At 32.3% G+C, this 21,482-nt stretch overlaps 3 protein-coding genes and 1 long non-coding RNA gene across 5 annotated transcripts in view; 3 read left to right on the forward strand and 1 right to left on the reverse strand.

The window, feature by feature from the left end:
* LOC130623457 (uncharacterized) overlaps positions 1-2,979 on the forward strand; it is a 3,145-nt gene extending 166 nt beyond the window's left edge. The window contains exons 1-3 of one of the 2 annotated variants that reach the window (XM_057438944.1): positions 1-920; positions 1,149-1,303; positions 1,470-2,979. The exon at positions 1-920 is cut by the window's left edge and continues 166 nt beyond it. In XM_057438944.1, coding sequence (XP_057294927.1) covers positions 1,995-2,447 — 453 coding nt within the window. In that variant the 5' untranslated portion in view covers positions 1-920; positions 1,149-1,303; positions 1,470-1,994 and the 3' untranslated portion in view covers positions 2,448-2,979. Of the gene's footprint in view, positions 921-1,148 lie in introns of both variants that reach the window. The other variant, XM_057438945.1, reaches the window with a different exon arrangement.
* On the forward strand, positions 2,737-4,502 carry LOC130623117 (uncharacterized). Its single transcript, XM_057438611.1, has 3 exons — positions 2,737-2,890; positions 2,978-3,210; positions 3,278-4,502. Exons 1-3 carry the CDS (start codon positions 2,737-2,739, stop codon positions 3,611-3,613), a joined length of 723 nt encoding a protein of 240 aa, XP_057294594.1. The 3' UTR covers positions 3,614-4,502.
* Positions 4,503-5,373: 871 nt separating this feature from the next.
* LOC130623458 (uncharacterized) lies at positions 5,374-8,160 on the reverse strand. Its single transcript, XR_008981140.1, has 5 exons — positions 8,003-8,160; positions 6,896-6,931; positions 6,526-6,560; positions 6,068-6,143; positions 5,374-5,796 (listed from the first exon to the last, which is right to left on the reverse strand). It is a non-coding gene; the product is annotated as an uncharacterized LOC130623458 (long non-coding RNA).
* Positions 8,161-10,847: 2,687 nt separating this feature from the next.
* Positions 10,848-20,475, forward strand: LOC130623456 (tectonic-like complex member MKS1). Its single transcript, XM_057438943.1, has 8 exons — positions 10,848-10,968; positions 14,932-15,186; positions 15,616-15,946; positions 16,112-16,504; positions 16,815-17,212; positions 18,537-18,599; positions 20,202-20,242; positions 20,317-20,475. Exons 1-8 carry the CDS (start codon positions 10,907-10,909, stop codon positions 20,379-20,381), a joined length of 1,608 nt encoding a protein of 535 aa, XP_057294926.1. The 5' UTR covers positions 10,848-10,906; the 3' UTR covers positions 20,382-20,475.
* The last annotated feature ends 1,007 nt before the right edge of the window (positions 20,476-21,482 follow it).

Genomic DNA, 21,482 nt, shown 5'->3' on the forward strand with positions numbered 1-21,482 from the left:
AGTCTTTCTAGGGTTCTCAATATAAGAGAGTAAAATTTTCAAATAAGCCCCCAGTTTCCCAAGGTAGTTTTCGATTAAGCGCCCCCTTTTATCAGGTGGGCACTTCTTCGATGAAGAGCTTAATAAGCGCTGGGCTCTTTTTGAACTTTGAGGAAATTACCTAGTCCCTTATTCAAGGGAGGGGCGCTTAATCAGATCATTACGGTATGTTAAAATTATAATTATTAATTATTGTTTTAGTATGTAAATATGCCTAAAGAAGGTTTGTCAAATGATGAATGGAATTGTCGGCTGGAAAGGTATGCCAACAGAAATTGTGTTTGGTCGTGGGCAACGCCCCCTCAAAAGGTTCACGATGGGCTAAAATCTTGGAAAAAATAGACCAATGTCCATTGCACAAGTCTTTAGGCAGTGTGAATTTGTTTGGAAGCAAAATTGTTTGTAACTGTGGCTTTCACAAGGAAAAGGTATTTTAAATGTTTTTTGTTGAAAGATTTTGTAGACCTGTGCGTTAATGGATAGATACTGGTTCAAATCCAGTCTGCTTTAGTATTGTACAAAACATCAAAAGTAGCTTGTTGGAAGGTCATCCATGCACTTTTCTATCCACACTTTACTTATGCATTCATGTTATAGGTATCTTCAAAGGCATTAGTTCATAAGAGGTTTATACATTCAAAATTACCTGTAAGCTTTACATAGCTAATACAATTCTGTTATGCCTCCACGTTCTGATGGATATGCTTACGTATAAACTTATTTTTTTCTAATAGCTATTAACCACATCATCTTTTACATTAACATCCAGAACAATTGCAACTATTGTTAAATCAAAGTCTAGCATATCTTTACCTCTAGAAAGTAAGGAGTTGATTTCAACGACACTATTGGATAAAAAGCAAATGCAACCTAATGAAGTAGTAAGTTACTTTCCATCCACTTTTTTTCTAACCATGCTAATGTACTGTTCTACTACCAACAGATTTTTATCAGTTACTAGTAGAACAGCCAACGCAAAATGTAAGTATAACTGTATAAAATTCTCTTGGTTGTAAAACAAGATTAGTGTGTTCAGATTGGAGAATAGAAATGTGAAGTGCATTGACTCAAGTTATTTTTACATTTATTTGGTCTATTCAATTCCATAGACACCGACAAAATCACCCCAGCCTTTACAAACATTAGAAAATGAGTGTGTTGATTCTGAAGTTGCACCTGGAATAAAAAATCAGATAACTGTAACACAACACTTACTAAATGCAGTTGTCCAGATCAAGATGTTCATTTGCAAACTACACTTTCTGTAAGTGGAATTCTTCTTCGGTTGCACACACGCCAAAGATGCATTTTTTGTTTATTCTTAAGATTTCATCCTTGTTTCTTTTATATGGCGTGCATTCTTTGTTCATTATAGAACTTCTTTATTCTTTATTTCCTTTTTAATCTGAAAGACAGTTCAATTTTTTTAGCCTAAAGTTCCACGACAGTCTATAGACTACAGTTGCTGATTGCCAAAAGGGTGGGAACAAAATATCACGCCAACTGATCGACAATGGATAGGTCGAAGTGTGTTCTGTTCCAAAGGAATACTTGCAACTCCCTTGAAATTGTGGCATCATCCCCCTGAGGTTTCTTCAAGAATTGTTAAACCAGATCCCAGGCAGTACTTCACACGGCGTCTCTTTTTGTGGGTTCCGCGGAGAATGTTTGCATTCGAATTTAAATGTTCATGTAGTCGCAGCTTTAAATCCAAGGGGCTGTACGGCAGAGTCAGAATTGTCTTGGATGTGAAAGACTACTTCTATGCAGTCACAGAATATCTATACTGTACTTGTGGCGTTACGTTGAACACGTGGAATTCCAGAATACTCGAACAGCTGCCGTATGCACTGAGAGTACGATTTCCGATTGTTCTGACATGAAAGTATGTTTGCCATGCTTCACTGGTCACGATACTACGCTTAAGGGCATTGTGAAACAGTCCAACAGCTCTTATGAACGAGCTGATAGAAATTCACAGTGAAGAGTGGATGAAAAGACATATAGCGTACCTGTACGATTGCCAAAAACATAGTAATGGACCGGCTGGCCTGATGAATTCAGACAATGACTATGACATTGCGGAAGGTTTTCAGCTACTTCCTTGCGCTAGATGGTTTCTTGCAGCCTATACACGAGATGTTAACCGACAGTTAGCATCAATTACATCCACATTTGGCGAAGTATTGAAAATAGATTCGACAAAGAAAATTCTTCGAAAACTGGCAGGGGAGAACAGAAATTCAGCTAATTGGCAGACAAACGTTGGCAATGAATACGGCGCCATTTTACAATCCGTATTGACTAGCTCGGAGTCAAATGATGCACTTCCATCAATGGCAAATGGTATTGTTGCTTGCTACGCTACTGCAAATGTGTCACCACCAACGTTGTTATACACTGATTGAGATTACTTCAATGAAAATAGTCCGTCAAAATATCAACAGCTATTCAGTGCCTGGAAAGACTTGGAAGTTCGACTCGACATATGGCATTTCATGAGAAGACTCGCCCGTGGGTATACTTCTGAGTCACACCCACTGTACGGACCATTTATGGCAGGCTTATCTTCAGCAATCTTCGAATGGGATCGGGAAGATCATGCAAAGCTAAAAGAAACGAGCTAAAAATTGCCGGAATTGCTAATCCCTCTGAGGACGCAATAACTAAAGCATTGCACAGAAAAGAAATGACGACATGTTGCAAGAGAAAAACAAAGGGCACCGAAGAAACAACATCAGGAGTCGAACACCTACTCTATCTTTTACTGGTGTTACTGATTCGTTAGGGGTACCTTTGTTGAATGAAAATATGATCAACATCTGGACAGAGGAGAAACGTCACGTGAAATGTATCCAAGAACTTTTGGACTTTCCTTTGTAAACGGTGACACGTTCATACACCAAGGGAGGCATCGTGCTACCTGTTTATCCTTGATCCTTGTGCACGTGGAAGTCCTCACTGGAATCCTTCCATAACCACTTAGCGAAGTTTATTCCAGGTACTAGCGCAAACGCTGTTAACTTTCAAGCATATCTCCTAGATGGACTGATGAGATGGAACGTTCTGAGAAAGGATGCAGTAAATGTGGACAAGGAACGTCTGAGGTCATTCGACTCAGAGCTGGTGTACCATCTAAATCATATATATATCGGTTCATGGCTCCTCCTTTAACAGCAGTGTTTCGCGAAATATATGTACTGGTGAGTTAATTGGAATTGAATATCTGTAAAATCAGATTAACCAGCCATTTAACAACGATGTGATTTCCTGCAACATCAACGACGGAGTGGTAGTAGATGATGCTGGTTACGAGTCCTTGGACGAGAGAGATGTACTAAACGACCTGGTTCCAACAGAAATAACGGTACAAGAGATTGAAAACGAAGAAACCAGCGTTGATGTATTGGGAGATAGCACAGACTCAAGAGGTATTCCTGGCTGGCATAAAGTGGACGCTTTGGCAACATATTTACTATCCATTGATGGATTGAGCATTACCACCGCCGCGTCAAACGAAATTATTCGGCTGTACAATCAATTGGACAGATACGACAAAGCTCCAATACATTAAAATCCAATGATAAAAAAAATAGCTAGGGGAAGATTTGCTTCCACAAAACGCAGCAGTCATGTTAACATAGTCTCCATGAAAAGATGTTTCTTGACAGGTGGCTCGCCTGCATTATCGCCATCCAAAAGTAGGTTAGTTGAAGCTATCTGCATCAAACTTTGCAGCAGTATGGTTGGTCCATCAACAATAAATACATCAACCGGAGAAAGAAAATACTGTTCCAGATGGCGGCTGATTTTACCTGCATATAACAACGTAAGGGCAAGACCTTTTAACAGGCACAACTCATCAACAGCAGTGCTAATATTGTTTTGTATAATAAACCAGCCGTTTCGGCAGGAAGTTCTGCGGCGTATTACTGATTTAGTATGACTGATTTAAAATTGGTCCGAAAATTAAAACTACTTTATTTTCGACAAAATTTGACAAAGGTAACAAAAAAATTATGCCGAACATGATGGTTACATCAAAATTTTGCTTTTTGTCACCTAAATGTTATTTTAAGCTAAAATTGGTCAAAAAATTAAAATTACTGCATTTTCGACAAAATTTGACAAAGTAAACAAAAAGGTATGCTGAACATGATGGTGATATCAAAATTTTGATTTTTTGTCACCTAAATGTTATTTTAGGCCAAAATTGGTCCAAAAATTAAAATTACTTTATTTTCGACAAAATTTGGCAAAGTTAACAAAAAAAGTATGCTGAACATGATAGTGACATTAAAATGTTAACTTTCAACCATGAATGATAGGCTGTATTTTTTCTTTTTTTTTACTAATATGGTTTTTTTAACTAAAGCTATTTCCTTTTTCGAACAATTAAGATCGTATATTATTTTTCTTTATTTTGCTTTTTGTCACTGAGTGACTTTCTTATACCCCGTTTTTTTTTTGTTGTTTTTTTTTTTTGGGTGGGGGGGGGGGGGGGGGGGGTTTACGAGGAATTTTCTATCAATATTATTGCCTTTCCGAATAGCAAAATATGTCGTGGCTAACTTCGTAACAGAAATCAAAATTTCATCGACAGCTTTTTATAAACTTTGTTGGCGAGCTAGTTTACGTATATTATACGTCTTGTTTTGTTTTTAAAACGAATTTTAGCCTGTTGAAACTCGTTGTACGAAATACAAATCTAGCTTCAATAAATTCCAGATCAATTAAAAGATCTAGCGAAACCAACTGAACATACAATGATAATGCAAAACGTATTTAAACCTTGTGCTACAGAGTAGTCTGTTATAACACTCAAAAACTAATAATTCCCGTACTGCTACACTACATTGGTATCCTATCGTGCTTCACTAGTCTCGGTAGCAAAAACGGCGACAAAAAAGGAGCCTATTTTAAAGTTCTACCAGCTAAAGCCATAGAACAATTAACGAGACAACTCATTTAAGGAAAAAACAGCATTGATGCAATGTCGCGAAATTCAAAGAATAATAAGTGTATCATTATCAAGACTTCCACGTTTGCGACCATATCCTAGCCAGCTGCAAGGCCATGTACACAATGACATATAAAGATCCTAAAGGTAAAAGCGGCCAGTTGAAATCAAAACCATCAAGAACTCAACTAGTAACGCGTAATACTCTTCCTATTTATCCAGCTGCAACAATAGTATTGCCACAAGTATCCAATAGAACAGCAAGCCAATCAAATTCTGCTAATCCAACTATACTGCTGCTATATGCTTTTACATATTCTAGAATTTTTCATCATTTTATGGGTTGTACACAGCAAAACATAATGAAATAGATATTTAATTTCTGTCAAGATATTCACAAATTTAAGTTATCACAAGATCAAGTTTTATGTTAATAAATGTTTGCATAAAACCGTCATAAAACTTTTACAGCAAAATATATAACTGAAGAAATTTTTTTATACTTAATTTGAGCAAAAACATAGAAAAACAAGTAATATGAAAATAGCATTAAATATGCTAAAAGTCTAATGACACTTTGTTAGTTCATCAAATAAAATAAGATTAAGAGGTGAAGGATTTCAAACAGGAAAAGGAAATGTATAGTAGAAAATAAATTATTTGGAGACTAGTAAATTGTTAAATTATAATTCTTCTGTAGGTGGGGACGGAATCTCTTTTTGCGCTCGTTTAGAGAATCCACGATCTTCTAATGTCTTGCATATTTGTTCAGTCTCCATTTCATCAACAGCAATTCTCTGTAAAAAAAAATTGTTTAAAATTATTTCTAAGCAGCCACAAAGATTAGAAAAATTTATAACATTTCACTCTTAAATTCTTACATGCCTGAAATCCATACAAAAAGTGCTATATTTCCTTAGAAAATTAATTTTTCAAAATGACTGTAATGTATTTATTTTGTAAACAACGTTTTTGCTATAAAATTTGTTTCCTCAAAAAATTATTTTTACAATAAGTCATACACAAAAAATTTTCCCAAAAACCTTTTTTTTAAAAATATAACACTACCTCTTCAGATTGATCATTCTTTATAAAAACCAATTCAGGATCTGCTCCACCAATATATTTTACTTCAAAATTTTCACTGCATACAGTCAAGGTTATAAAAATATAGTAATTTAAAATTATTCATAGATTTACTTTTTCTAACTGGATAAAGTGTTATTTCCTCAAATAATTATTTTGCGCAAACCATGAGTATAATGCTTTTTGACAAAAAAAGAAGGCTAGAAAAAATATGTAACACTTATCCCACATCCCACACTTCCAGGCAATTTAATAAGAAAAAAAAAACCATAACCAGTGTGGGCAATGCAAAAATGCAAGAAAATCTTTATTAAAAATCTTTTTTTTAATTCCTTTAATTCTTAAATAATAGTTGAGCTTGAACGGTCTTATCTGACGATGTTCTTTAAAATATTATTTAAAACTACAAAAAGTACACACTGTTTTGAAAGAAAGGATACTATAGATGAGCATGATCATTAATAAATGCCTTCACCTGTAGTAGAAATTTTTTTTAAAAAAAATAAAACATGCTACTAATTAATTAAAATTCAAGCAAAAATGATACTACAGGTCCCCAAGTTTTTACCTGAGTATCTAGATCCGGTACAGTCCCTAATGGTATAGTGTAATTTAAAATATATTCAGTTAGAATTTCACAATTCTATTGACAAGTTGTTAGTTTTTCATACAGATCAAGTATGAAAATACTTCAAAAAATTGTTTCTTTAGGTTAAAAATTTCTGGAAATGGTTTGCTTTGCCTGTTTCATGTGCCTGTTACAAAATCAGCCAAGGGACAAGTCTAGTTGAACAAAAAGTGAAGTCCTACCTTAGGAAGGCGATTCAAACGTCATCCACCACATGTCTATTGAAAAACAGTTATTGAAATTATTATTAAAATATTCATGCTCGTTAGGCCATTACCAAAAACATTAGCATCATTTCAGATGTACCGTGATAGCTTATGTTTAATTACCTTAAAAGAAAAAAAATTACTTAGAAATTTATTATAGGGGAGAAGTGTTGTTTTGAGATCTAAAATTAATAATAAGTTGCGTGACATATAGTAGCACACAATGAATGAAAGTTACGATTCTAGCTATGAGACGAGAGATACAAGAAATACCTACAACACTTTCTAAGCCATGCATTAACTTGGAAATTCTAGGTAAGTAGCATTTAACATAACAAGTTTCCTTCTGAATGTCTGCTTAACAAAATGATCCATGTCAAGGCCCACAAGGTTCCTGATCTCAGAGGAAAAAGGCTAAGCTGAAGTCAGCAACAATTTTAAAGATCTAACCAAATAACCTACAACTTAGTATTGTAAATGAAGAATAGGCCAGGCGTGCAACACTTCCCACACCCAAAGTTGTTTTTGTGGTTTTGAGGTGTGCCATTTCCAATTTTTCAATTACTGCACTACAATGGAGGAGGGTGTTACGACAAGCATATCTTTCCTTGTATTTTTGCTTTATGCATTCAAATTATAATATTTTTTTGTTGTTCTCTTGTTTTGATTTATGAAAACAAGTAGCTTTTAAGGTGAAAAGATTAAAATACTTGCATGCTCCAAAACTTTGCTTGAAAAAGTTGTGCAGCAATTATTTTTTTTGTGTTGTTACGAAAAGTTATACAGCAAGTTATACTTGTGCTGATTCAAAATTTTACACCAAGTTATTCCTTCTTAAAATAAAATCAACAGAGAAATTAAAAAAAAAAATTAGTGCTCTTTTAATGTTTTTAGCACAGTCTTGACAGAATAATCATAGCAAAGGAGGATGCTACACAATAATAATCTGCCTTGTTTCCTATAACTATTTTAATATAGCTAGCTAGCTAGCTAGCTATATCAAATTAAGTAGTTTTTCTTGACAGGAGGTGAAAGCGACAATAATGGTTGCATTTTATTTGACTTATGGCTAGGTGTTTTTACCTCTAATCTTGACTCTTTATAGTCCGCAACAGCAGCTAAAACTACAAAAGATAGCAAAAAACCTATCAACACAGTCTTCATCGCTCTTTCGTGCACCTTGTTTACCATTCAACTGACGCTCGCCTCGCTCTGTTTTATTCATCAAAAGTGTATGTGTTCTTTTTCAAATATGTACAAATTCATGACTGTGTATTACTTTGATAAACTGTATTTCGACTGATTTTTTTTAAAAAAGTAGGAAGTTAATTCCTACAAATTACTATCATTTAATTATTTTTTTTGTTTTTTCAAACTTTTAAGGATATTTTTATTATTTTCCAAAAATAAAGTAAAACAATAACGGTGACCTGTTGGTTTGTGTTTTATAAAAATAGTTGCATGTAAAAAAATCACAAATTACTTTGCGCGCACACGAAAAAATAAAGGGTCTTGCATTACTGCCAGCTGTAACTAACTAGCAGTGTTTGTGTATGTGATTATTTTGCTCCACCAATAATTTACTTCGTCAATTGTTCAACTAGAACCCCAAAGACTTTTCTACAGTGTTTTTAAACCCCATTTGACTAAGCCACGGGATGGAGACGTACTTTTTTTATATTCCAGATCCCACTCATGCTTTGAATTTTTTTAATCATTTTTTAACAAAAATGACCAACATATTTGAATTTAGCATCAAAATTTATAGAAAAATGAGAGTTTCAAGTTTTTACACTAAGTACAGCCGCCTCTTTAAGTAACCAAACATTTAATTTTTTTTAAAACCACACAAATCCAAATATTCTACTTGTTATACTCAAAAGTTTTTCTGGTTCCTGTTTTAAAATTTGATGATGTTAACCTGGATTCCTAATCCATATTTTCCAGTAAATTATTCATATTTTAGCTTATTAAGAACCCAAATTGGTTACAGGAGAAGAACTTGTGTCAATACACCTTTACGATAATTCAGGAAAACTAACACTCCATTGCAGCTTATTTAGTGATCAGAGGAGGTAAACATCACACTTTTATAAGAGTTTATTAATGAGAAAACACGTTTTTTCGTGATAACTTTTCTTGCTGAGCTTTGTTTTTAATGAAAAAAACACATAAGTTGTATCTTATTATTATTAACGTTGCCTGAAAATTTGAAAGAAATTGATATGACAGAAGTTAAAAAACTGGAGAAAACACGCTTTCGTCTCTAACAAACTTTCATAAAAACACGATTTTTACCTCCTTTTTTCCGATATTGTAAAACGATGGAGAGCAGTAGGAACACATGTACAATTGAATTATCGTAAAGGTGTATTTGCTAGATGCGTTTGCAGCAGTTGAATATGTTCAATCTAAAAAATATACGTTATATACATAATTTAGGTAAATGTAAGAACAGCCTGAGCCTGAAGTGCATAAATTTTTACAATGTGAATATAAAGTATAAATAATTACCAACTTACCACAAATAATGCGTTAATTTTGAAATGTGGGTTAAAAAATCGAAGCACGATATAAACTTGATTGATGCAGCGTTTTGGCTAGTCAATACCATTGTGCTTCAGCTAGTTAAGGGTCATTATATAATATATATGAGTGGTTGATATTGATATTTTAATGATGTTTAAAGCTTATGAAACTCATGTGACAAAAGTTGATTTTGGATTTACCTTGTATATTCTTTTAAAAAAATTCAGTTTTTAAAGATTTGGAACTCAAAATATTTTTTAATTATGCATTAATTCTGACATTAAAAAAGAATAATTGCTTTTATAGATCATAATTATAATTACTAATGTTAAAATTCATGTAAAAATGTTAGACATACCAACTCAAGGGCTAAAAACATAAATTTTGTAAAACTTTTGAATGCCACATCTCAGCTAATTAATAATGAGATGCGTAATTGATGGAACTTTAGGATCAAAAATGTCCGGCAGTAATCAGCATACATGACAAACTCACAGACAGCTTTTCATGCTCTTTCATACAAAATCCATGTCTTTTTGAGCAGGAAGTATATAATCTTTGAATTATTTCCAGCAGAATATAACAAAGGATGTAAATTAGCAGCTTCTAGTCAGTAAATAATACAGTTTAGAACTGCTTTTTAAAATTTTACTTTTAGGTTCATAGCATTGTGATGTTGTTGTCTAGGAATGTGTATAACATATGTAGATATTAGTTTGAAAAAACTTAATCTGTGCTTAAAATTTTGCACTGTAAAGTTACACTTTTTATGACAGTGATAGTAATAGTTGTAGTATTGTTTTTTTATCAATAAGTCTTACAAATGAAAAAATTATAATTGCAATGAATATTTTATTAAAAAATGACCATTTGATTTGAGACAATATTTCAAGTTCTTTCATGTAAAAACAAGTTGTTTTAACTAAGGTAGGTAAAAGATAAGGCTAAAAAACAAGCTTATTTAGTTGGTTATATTTATGTCATTCTTTTATTTATGTGTACTGTGTAAGATGTGTAACAGGGTTCAAATTTAAAATTAAAGTTAGTTCTCCTTGCTGTCTATACACAAGAAAACCTCAATGGAGTTGTGATATGGGATAGACCACTTGCTATACATCACTCTTTATTGTTGTTTTTTTGTTACAACCATTATAGAAATCAGTGATACAAATGGTTAATTAAAAATTTGGATTTACATTTTAACATTTTCTTCTTAAAATAATTCACAAAAATAATACAATTTGCAAATTGCTAATTTTAATTCCCAAATTGTAAATTACCATCCGCTAATTAGAAACCTGTGTGAACTTAAAAGTATACAATTCTGAAATTTTATTTGTTCCTTGTCATCCTTTTTGATGTAGAATTTCGCTTTAGTTGAAGCATTCATTTGTGCCTAAATGATGGTAATTGTTTATTTTTTAGATATTTTATAACAAATATAAACTTCTGCACAGCATGGAAAATGTTTCTATTGGACAGTATCGCTCCCACGACACACCGAAAAATTTTGCACTAAGGTAAATATGTATATATAAAAATAGAAATATATGATGTATAATCTGTTTTACTTAAATTAGCTCAACTTTTATAGTTTCATCTAGTTCATGGGTAAATCTATTTGGTACCATGTGTTTTTAACCCCCTTTTTTGGAGTTAGCAGAGATTACAGGGGTTTTTTGAAGGCTAACTATAAGTAGAGTCAATTTGTGAATTTATGGTAATAAGTAAACCCCAACTAACTGTCTTTAAAGAAATGAATGTTGAAAAGTTGTTAAAAAATGTTTGTGTTTGCCTCGTCCGACTGGACCACAATTACAAATATTTTTATTATCCTGTATTTACCTTCTGAGATATATTAATATATATAAGTATAGTTATAACTTAACTGGTTAACTGATGTTCAATCAACTGAAGATTTGTGTTACAATTTTAAGCTCTACAATTTAAATCCAACATCATTATATATGTCATGATTCCAGGGAATTTGATAACAAGCTATATAGTGACAATTTTCACTTATTGGTGTGTTTTATTGCTATATCGCTAACAGCAATAGGATTATCAATTAATGTAAATATTTATTGGAAATTATCCCTTATTATAGCCAAGGTTATTTATCGCTGGCGAAGCAGGTATTGACTATTTTTCTTTCGTAAGTTGAGTTTAGATCTAACACAGTCTAGATCAGATTGGAAGAGGGTCATTAATATACCCCGTCCAACCCATGCTAGCATGGAAAACAGACGTTAAGCCGAGAATGATGATGATGATGATGTAATGTCATCCTTAAAGGATGTCTAAATTTTTGGGGTGAATAGAGGATTATACAAGTCGTTTTGTTTTCAATTTACAGAAGCATTTTAAATGGAAATTTTAGTGGTTTTTTATTTTAGTTTTTTTTTATTCAGATAATTTTTGTCCTACGCTTCAAGAATGGAAGAGAATATGAAGACGGACATGGGGAGGGCATGTTACCTATGAAACCTAACATAGTTTTTTCCTAATTTAAAAAAACACGTTCACAAAGAACAGAATAGTGACACTTTACGTCCTTTTAACTGAACATGTATTAAAAAAGTTGAAAAAATTCTATTTTATTTTCCAGGGCTCTTTCTAATAGTAAAAATAAAAGAAATGCTTTCATCATTATTGAAAATGAAAGTTAAGTACACACTTTTTAATAAGCCCTGCCCACTACTAAAGGTTTATTCTTTTAACATTTTTAGCACTAAAAGTGTTAATTGTTGGTTTATATTTTCATGTCCACAAAAAAGTAGGCAATTGAACAAATTTTCTAACTAACGACCTTAGGCTTTGCTTCCTATAAAATTTATTCTTTAAAATTTGCATTGCTTCCTTATAAAATTATATTTTAATTTCGCTATGTTTTTCTCTAAAAAAATTTTCTTTAATTTTTGCATTGTTTCCTCAGAAAGTTATTTTTTGATTTTGCACTTTCCTCCAAAACTTATCCTTTAATTTCGCATTGATTTATCAGAAAATTATTCTTTAATCTTGCTGTTTCCTCAGACAGATATTTTTTTAATTATTCTGACATACTGCGTAGAAAAAAATAATTTATGTTAAATTTTGTCAACAAAATACTTGTTTAAAGTTCATTGTATTGTTTCCTCAGACAATTATTCTTTATAATCTTGCTGTTTCCTCAAAAAGTTATTTTTCCTGATGACTGCATAGTTTATCCAGCAAACACTTTCTTCCTTTATAAAATTAAAAATTATTCCACCCTTGTGAGGATATAGTTTGGTACACAAACTGAACAAAAAATGAACACAAACATTTCCATTACATATTATTATGTAAAGTATAATGCAAAAACTATGGATGCAAATACTCTCCTCATGATATATTATAATTTATAGTTAACAACACTTTTAAAGTTTAAGAAATTTGTTTAAAAAAAATATGTATGTGTAAATACAGACAAATTTTCTAAAATTTAAATCATGCTACTTACTAATAATGTAAACCAAATCAAACACATTTCTGTACAGTGAAACAAGTGTACATCTTAATACTCACACACGACTATTAAACATAAAATAAACACTGAAAGTTTTAGACAAACATCAAAACCTTATTTACGGTTAATTTTGAGTGGCAGCTTATTTTTTCCTTAAAACACTAAATCAACTGAAATTTGTAAGTAATATTCTGTTCTCAGGTTATATTTTATCAATTTTAGGAAAATTTTAAACCATATTTTTAGCTAATTTTGAAACCAGAGGCCCCATGGGGGACCAAATAAAATTTGTATATGATTTGTTATAATATTTTAAACCAATGATGATAATCATCTATAACACAAGTTTAGCCTCAAAGTAGCTGGATTACTGGTGCCAAATATTGGATTGTTTGCCTAAAATAGCACCGTTATGTTTTTTTCTGAAAAATCCAAGAATTCACTTATTAGCCTTTATTGAAAGGTAATTTGGTAAAAAAAAAATTTCCTGCATGCTAGTGTGATTATAATTTTTTCCATAAATCCAAAAATGTTGTTTCCCAGTATTTATTTATAAATAACTTTGGGAAAGAAATCAGAAAATTATGATGAACGGATCTAGAGAAAAGTCCCTAATTTATAGGTAACTTAACTATTGCGTGCTACCAGAGGCTAAATTTATTTTTTTAGTTTAAAATACATTGCTATAAATTATAATTTAGGAGTGGACCATGGAAACCATCAAGATTTTTGTAGCAAACAAAATTCTTCTTCACCATGTAACACTTGCATGTGTACAGTGTGCTGTATTTTGCAGAACAAAAAAATAAAAAGAGACCAATTAAATTAATGTTTTATTTTTTAGGTGATCAAACAAGTTGTATTTACAATTCTAAAAAGAGTACTAATACAATCTATAAAAGCATCAGACAAACTGTTTTTTTTGCAAATTTAATTATTCAACAAACATTAAAAGAATTTTTTCTCACTTGCTTTCTGTATAATTAGCTATAAAATGCATGTGTCAGCCATATTGCGCTATTAACGATATCGGCAGAGAAAAAAAAATGAAGTTAACAATAAACATTGCTTAGCATTGTTTATCGTTATATAGCTTTTTCGCTAATCAATTTCTATTTAGCAATAATTTTGTTTTTTTAACTAATTGTCACTTAAGAGCTATTGATAATTATAGCTTGTTATCATATTCCCTGGAATTGTCACATACATCAGATTTCCTCTAAATTTAATGTTCTGGAAAAAGACAAAAGGAAAAAAGTTAAGTAATTAATTATTACAATCCTTTAGAGTTAAAATTTCTTTTATGACAATTCGCTGAAACTTTATCCTCTAAATGCTCAGGTGGCTTATGGCGTGAACACATAAAGTCTGTATACAAAATTATCACATCGTCATATTGTTATCATTTATAGTTTCATGTTCTGCCAAATAGCCAAAACGTGCTTTTCCAGAGCTTTCATAAATGGTGTGTTGTGCACTATTGGCACCTTTACGTGACTGTGGAAAGTGTTATAAATGCGTGTTGCACATGGACTAAGCCAAATTTTACAATATAAAATTATTTAAGATAATTTTTTTCAATGCAAAACCGTAATGTGTCCAGCAATTTTTGAGCTATTTTCTTTTCTTTTTTTTGCACTTTATCAACATTTTGCGGAAACTGTTTGGTAAGATTTCTTTACAAAACAATTTGTTATTTGGGTGATTTTTCTAGTTAAATCAATTTTTGTCTGTTATATTTCCAATTAAAGGTAAAAGTCCATTTCAACACACATGCTAAAGGTGTTAAGCAGTTGTATACATCAGAGCAAAACACAAACTTAATGTGGCAATAATTTAAGAAAATTGATTGATTGTTCTAAGTAATATGACATGAAAGATTTCAATATTGTGCTGTATATGCCAACTTAATGCGTACTTCTTGAGCTGATATGTCAAAAAATGGATATAGTTTCAGTTTAAGTTTTATCCATGCATATCGAATTTCAATATTTAGGATTAAATTTTGGAAAGTGACTCCTGGAAGTGTCATACCATCTGCCAGGCTTCATAGGGAAGCAAAAGAGCCAGAGCTTGCTCAGGAGGCTTTGGAAATGGTTGAAAAAAGAGAAGAAGAAGAAAAAGAAGAAATCATAATACATTGGCAGGAGAAGTTGTTTAGCCAAAAAGAGTTTGATTATTACAGTGATCCATTAAATTGTAATAGCTCGTTAGAACAGAAATATCACGAAGATATAGAAAATATTAAAAGGTTAGTAAAGTTAGTTATGTTTCCAATAAGAATGGTATGTTTTAGGAAAGTTAAAAAGCAATAAAAAACAATGATTGCTTAGGGCTTAAAAGAACACTCCCTTGCACAACAAAGTTTTAGTATGATTTGATACATCTTAGCAGTTGCTCATGCATATTTTATGGAGATTTTGTTCTAAGGCCATTTTTTTCTATTTTATTTAGAACAAATAAAAAGAGAATGCAAATGTGATTTCTCATTTTTTTAAAAAATCCTTAAAAAATTGTTAGTTACATATGCTCTGTTACTGTATGCACTTTTTTATGCAATTTTTTAAACACTTCCAAACACGTGTATATGATCAGAAATTACTACAAATATACCAGCATATATGAATTTAGATATAATTACATTGAATTGTGTGTAAAAGAATTGTGTATTTATATTCAGAATGCATGGTGACCGATTAAACAAGAAAGTATTTACATATACAGATGGTGATTCCTTTACTTTCCTTGAAGAATTTAACCCTATGACTTCAAACCAAAATGGAGAAAGTTCTATCATGGTAGAGAAAATGTCAAAAATTAAATTTAGTAGCACAATGAAGTCACCCTTTAATTCTGGTTTACGCAGAAGGCGTTTAGTTATTGATGAACCAACAGAGGCAATGAAACGCAATCATGTTATTACCACGCCAAGTAAAACAATGCAGATAATGCTTGATTTAGGTGTAGCTGATAAAAATATTGAAGATGAAAGAATAATTTGCACTGTAAAGGTAGATTTATGTTTATTAAAGCTCTTGGAAGTCAGAAAGGTTGAACTGGCTTAGTTTCCTTATATTCTTATATGTAAATCCATAGTGTATTCCATTGTGGGTTTAGATGTATTAAATCAAAATTAGCAGTTAGAAAACATTTCTAATGCTGTTTTTGAATTGTAGATTGATGCAAATGGTCTCATAGTAATTAAGCCTGATGTAAACACAGATGAAGTATTTAACATAGAAACATATCATGCAACTCGTTCAGTTTACCAATATACCATTGAACATGCTTCAAAAAGTATGACCAAGCAAGAACAAGAACAAGAGGATAGATTATTCACAGAACTTTATAATCGTCACTCACAATTAATGACCTCCCATGTTGGAAATGAATTACTCCCTGTTCCACAAAAGAATGAATTGTTCACTTACAATCTATGTGAAATTGTCTCTGCAAAGAACTTTGAATATAATAACTTGTATGTGCAGTATTTTCTTGATTTGCCAGAGGGATGGGAATCTGGATCTAAACAACTTTTGGGGGTCACACAAAACTGCAGCATGAATCAGGTAAGTAGAGCCACACCAGAACTATTTAGTCAAACTGCCCTTGTAACAGGTTCTATAACACCGAACCTATAACAGCTTCAATAGTAGCTGCATTCTAGACACAATTTCGGTGTAAAATCCACTTTTAAAGCCCAACATTGTGACTTGAAATACAATATTCAACTACTTTATTCAACCTCTATTGTCAAAAAAATTGCAGCTGTTTTACAAACAGATTTAATATATATTCATAATGCCTCCCCATTTGACTTTCCCATGTATCTACTTCCTAATTAACTGTACTCTACTCCCGATTTTTTCTACATGTTAGGACAATGTAGCACATTTTTCTTTTCCATTTGAATTTGAACTGCTACTTACATGGGCAGAAAACTCACCTAACCTGTACGTAAAATGGCCAGTGTTGTACCTGCAAGTTTTTTCTCTGGATTCATGGCAACGTCATCGACTTGAAGGCTATGGATATTGTCAACTTCCAGACGTGTCAGGAACAACTGAGGTTAAAGTTGACACTTGGCGACCAAAAGGGGATAGCGCATTTGATGAAATGAACCGTTACTTCATTGGAGGTGCACCAGAGCTAAAAGACTTATCATATATAACTGATCCTACCTATGATGATGCTGGCAAAAGAAACAGCAAGTTTTATTTTCGAACTGTATCTTCTGGAAGTGTTGTGTTGAGATTTAATACAATGTTTCAATCCAAGTAAGCCATTTATTTAATTTTTTAAACTGTCATAAAGAGGAACCACTGTTTTTACTTATAATTACTATTCGCAACCCTTCTCCTCCCCTTTTAAACTGTAATTTGTTGCTTCAAGTACATTCATTATCGTCAGTACTTATTTCCATGAAATTTTTGTTAGTTTCATTATTACATTATTTGAGGAAAAAAATGGACCCTGAAGTCAGTCATCTAGACATCGTAAATATCTGGGGGAACAACACAACCCCAGAGATAAACAACAAAAATAACTTAAAGAAAGTGATAGTTATGATAGCTAATTATAATTATTTCAGAAAGTAATTATGCAAAAAAAATTATTTGAGGAAATAAACAGCACCATTGGAAGTATGAAATAATTATTTGAGGGAACAAAGACAATTCTGGCAATGGACAAAAATATTGTCTTGAAAAACAAACACAACCCTTAGGATAGCCCAATATAATTATGCAAGGAAAAACTGCTGTGGATAACTGAAAATAATTATTTGAGGAAACATGCACAGCACCAAGGATAGACAAAGTAATTTTTCAAGGAAACGTAAATTATTTGAGAAAGACATTCCTGGAAATAGGCAAAAAGTATTGAAACAATTGCTGTAAATCCTCTAACGCCCCCTTTTTAAAATGCCTTGGAAAATTAAGTAAACGCCCTCGAGAAGAGGAAATGAACACACTAGTAAGGGAAGTTAAAATATTATCTGAGGAAACAAACATAATTCCATAGAAAAAATGACATAATTATTTGAGGAAACTAAAACATCCTTCTAAATAGGAAAAAATAATGTCTTAGGAACCAAACACAGTCTCTGGATGGACCAAAATCATGTCTTAAGAAACAAACTCAGCCCTGAGGATAGCCAAAGATAGGTATATGGAGAAAACTAAACTGTGCACCAAGGAAACAAGTATGACACCAAGAATAGCCAAAGATAAATTTTTGAAGGACTAACACACCGTCAGAGATGGACAAAAAAATTATCTGAGGAAACAAACATGAACCCAATAATAGCCACAGTAATTATTTAGAGGAACAAATAACCATTAGAAATAGCCAAAATAATTATTTGGGAAAACAACATGGAACGAGCTAAATATAATTATCTAAGGAAGCAGACACTTCCTTACGTTAAAATATAATAAGTTATAAGTATACACCATAGTTCCTTTTTTAGTGCCCCGCCCCCAAATCCTTTCTTTAGCTGCTCCTTCAGATACCTTATTTAACTTGTTCCCTTCATTTAAGTAGTTTATTTTATTTAAACAATTTCATTTCATTACAAATCTATTTCCTTGTCATTTTAAGAGCGTCGGATGATACTACAAACTTAACAACATCAAAATGGAAAAAGACGTTGCGGAAAGCCGGGTAAAACTTTTTTACGTATCAATTTCGTTAACATGGTTTCCACTTTGTTTTACTTTTAAAATGCTAGACGTGTTCCTTGAAACCAAGGAAGAATTGATATTACATACAGCTGTGACAAAATTTACATATTGCGAAATTATTCGGAGAGCAAAAGATGTGAAAATTGCATAAAAATAGTACATGAATGCATATTTAGTGGAATTACCAAAAAATAAAGAATGTGAATTAGTAACTGTGAATTACTATATTACATATTAAACCAATCGAAATCCCATTCGAGACAGTTAATGCTCGCGATTTGGCAATGATTCGTAAAATTGTTCTCAGATTCAAAGACTGCAATTTTATTTGCACAGAAAACAAAATACAACGCTGACGCCAAAATCCTAACAAATAATTATAAGAAGTATACTTCAGTGAATATGTTTATTAAAAAAAGGCTATTAAGGAAATTTTTACATCATTCACGATAATTGATACCTGGGAAACTTTTACATCATTCACGATAATTGATACCTGGGAAACTTTTATCATTCACGAAAATCTACCTCCGAGGATTAGTATATTACGCGATCTTTTTTTCCGACAAGTAAAAAGACACAAGACACCCACGCGATATTTGATTTTTAATAGCCTAAACTGTCTGAATAATAAAATAGAGTGAGAGAACTCTTGAACAAAAATGTAAAACAGTTTTTAGACGTGTCCGCTATATTGAGGTTCCTGAATTTGGACCTTGAATCGACGACCGCTACAGAGAGGTGACCGCTGAAAGGTTTACGCTATAGAGGTTTTGCTCTCAGAGTTGGACGGCATTTCATCTGTCTCTGTGAAAAAATCCGTTGTACATAAGTGTCTGCTATGAGAAAGTATTGTAATCTCGCGGAAATGTGACTAAATTAAAAAAATCCTCTGTGCTTGTCCTGCGTGTGAAGACATGAATTGTACCTAGGAGATTACACCATATTCGTTTGACTTTTGTTATTTAACAAATGTTTGCAAATACATCATAGTCGTTTTAAGTTCAACAGTTGTCTCTTAGGTATACTGTGTTTTGTTTATGAGAAACATGATTCAAGAAACACAGGCCTGAGATTTTGGTTACTCTCAGCTTAAAATATTGAGCAAAAAAATGTGTAGATAGACAGTAGTCTTGTTACTGCTGCTGAAGGTATAAAACCACTTACACAGGCTGAAAGCGTATACTTAGCGTTTGTAAGTTAAATTCACGCTAAAAACACGGTGTTTCTCGGTCATGAAAACCCACCCTTGAGTTTTTTTGTGTACGTTGCATTCCAAAAACATGTTCGTATCCAAGATACGATTACTTTAAGTTCGCTCCAAATGTTTTTTGTTTTTTTTAATTTAGCTTAATTTCGTATTTCAAAATAAAATTGTTATAAACTCGATGTTACTGCATTCACCCCGTCCTGCTAAATTTTTACTTATGTTCGTTTTACATTAAACGAAATATTGTAAATCACGTACAAAATGTAGTAGCCAATATTTCAATAATGCCCACTGTTCTTAGCTTTACCAGTCAGTGTAGTGGTCTATAGAGAAGTAGACATTCTAACTTTTAATTTCTTTGTTTCTTTCTAGTGGGTTTGCTGCAGCCGTTGATTCTCTCACGCAAGTGTTAGGTAGGTCGTCCCCATTTAAATGATTTCATTCCTCATTTTGATCACATTTTACATTTCATACTTCATTTTTGCAGATGCGTTCCATCGAGCACGAAAACGAATGATGACTGCACGTTCGACGTTACCGGTCATAACATGAAAGTCGTTATTGGATTATTTTTACACAAAATATTTTAAAGTTTTTTATCATTAGATGTACATATATTTATATTGTGAATAACTTATTTGGATTACTTTCGATGTGATACTTTCCCTTTTATATGACTGAAATGCAGGTTCAAACATGATGAAATTTAAGAAATCAAATTATTTAATCGCCTTGTGGTGTCAGCTGAAAAGTTACTTTAAAAAAAACGCAGACGAATTCATAGATAGGCCTAAAAATCAATCAAACAAACGAACAGAGTTTAGCCTAGTTTCCATTTATCGAATTTTCTTCAGCGATAAGCCTAGTTAACTAAGCTTTCTTCGAGGATATCAAATCCAGTTTCTCTCAAGCGAAAGCCTAGACGCAAACAATTGTCGCTGCAAATCCTTAAAATTCAAATCCACCTCATAGAAAACCCCGAATTACAATTACCTAATGAGCACAAAGTTGGCGTGGTCACATCTTACACTCTTAAATAATACAAGAATTAATTATATATGTTCGGGTGAGCGAGGCTATTCGCGTGCAAAACAAAGAATTTCCAAATATTTACTACGTGGCAAAGAAAAATAGAATTAACCAATCAAAAAAGCGCGGTCAGTATTCAGACCCAGAAAAATCGTTTGAGACCCAGCGTAATTTTACCCAACTATTCCGATTTCCTGGTGGTGAGAAATATTATGCTGGGATTCCTGGCTATTCGGCGATCGATTTTTTGAGATTTTTTGGTTTGAGCATGCGAATTGCAAATTTTTCAATGGTTGGCGGTTGAAATGCGAATATCTTGAGTGTAGAAATAGCATCTTGTTGAAAATTTTTTTTAACACATACAATACTGCTTGTACTTCACATAGCAAAATTACATATCTTCATCCGTGTTTGTTGCGAGAAACACGATATAAAAAATCACGAGAGTTACTTTATTGCGACTCAAAATTACTTTTTTATTTTATCGTATTCTTGACCACAGAGCTCTTGAGATAAACCTTCGAAGTTAGTCTCGAAGGACTTTGGGAAATTTCTTTGCTGGAATAAACTGTTATGTCCAGAAGATTTGCAGTGCAGTAATCGCAATATAAAATCAAAACAATA

This window comes from Hydractinia symbiolongicarpus, chromosome 13, assembly GCF_029227915.1.
Source record: "Hydractinia symbiolongicarpus strain clone_291-10 chromosome 13, HSymV2.1, whole genome shotgun sequence".
Taxonomy (NCBI): Eukaryota; Metazoa; Cnidaria; class Hydrozoa; order Anthoathecata; family Hydractiniidae; genus Hydractinia; species Hydractinia symbiolongicarpus.

Bases quoted from the DNA above. Each gene is read 5' to 3' on its own strand.
- LOC130623117 (XM_057438611.1), top strand. From the start codon at position 2,737: ATGTTGCAAGAGAAAAACAAAGGGCACCGAAGAAACAACATCAGGAGT. The intron at 2,891-2,977 runs GTATCCAAGAAC...TTTATCCTTGAT, and splicing joins GGAGAAACGTCACGTGAAAT to CCTTGTGCACGTGGAAGTCC. The intron at 3,211-3,277 runs TAACAGCAGTGT...CTGTAAAATCAG, and splicing joins TCGGTTCATGGCTCCTCCTT to ATTAACCAGCCATTTAACAA.
- LOC130623456 (XM_057438943.1), top strand. From the start codon at position 10,907: ATGGAAAATGTTTCTATTGGACAGTATCGCTCCCACGACACACCGAAA. The intron at 16,505-16,814 runs GTAAGTAGAGCC...TCTACATGTTAG, and splicing joins AAAACTGCAGCATGAATCAG to GACAATGTAGCACATTTTTC. The intron at 17,213-18,536 runs GTAAGCCATTTA...TGTCATTTTAAG, and splicing joins AATACAATGTTTCAATCCAA to AGCGTCGGATGATACTACAA.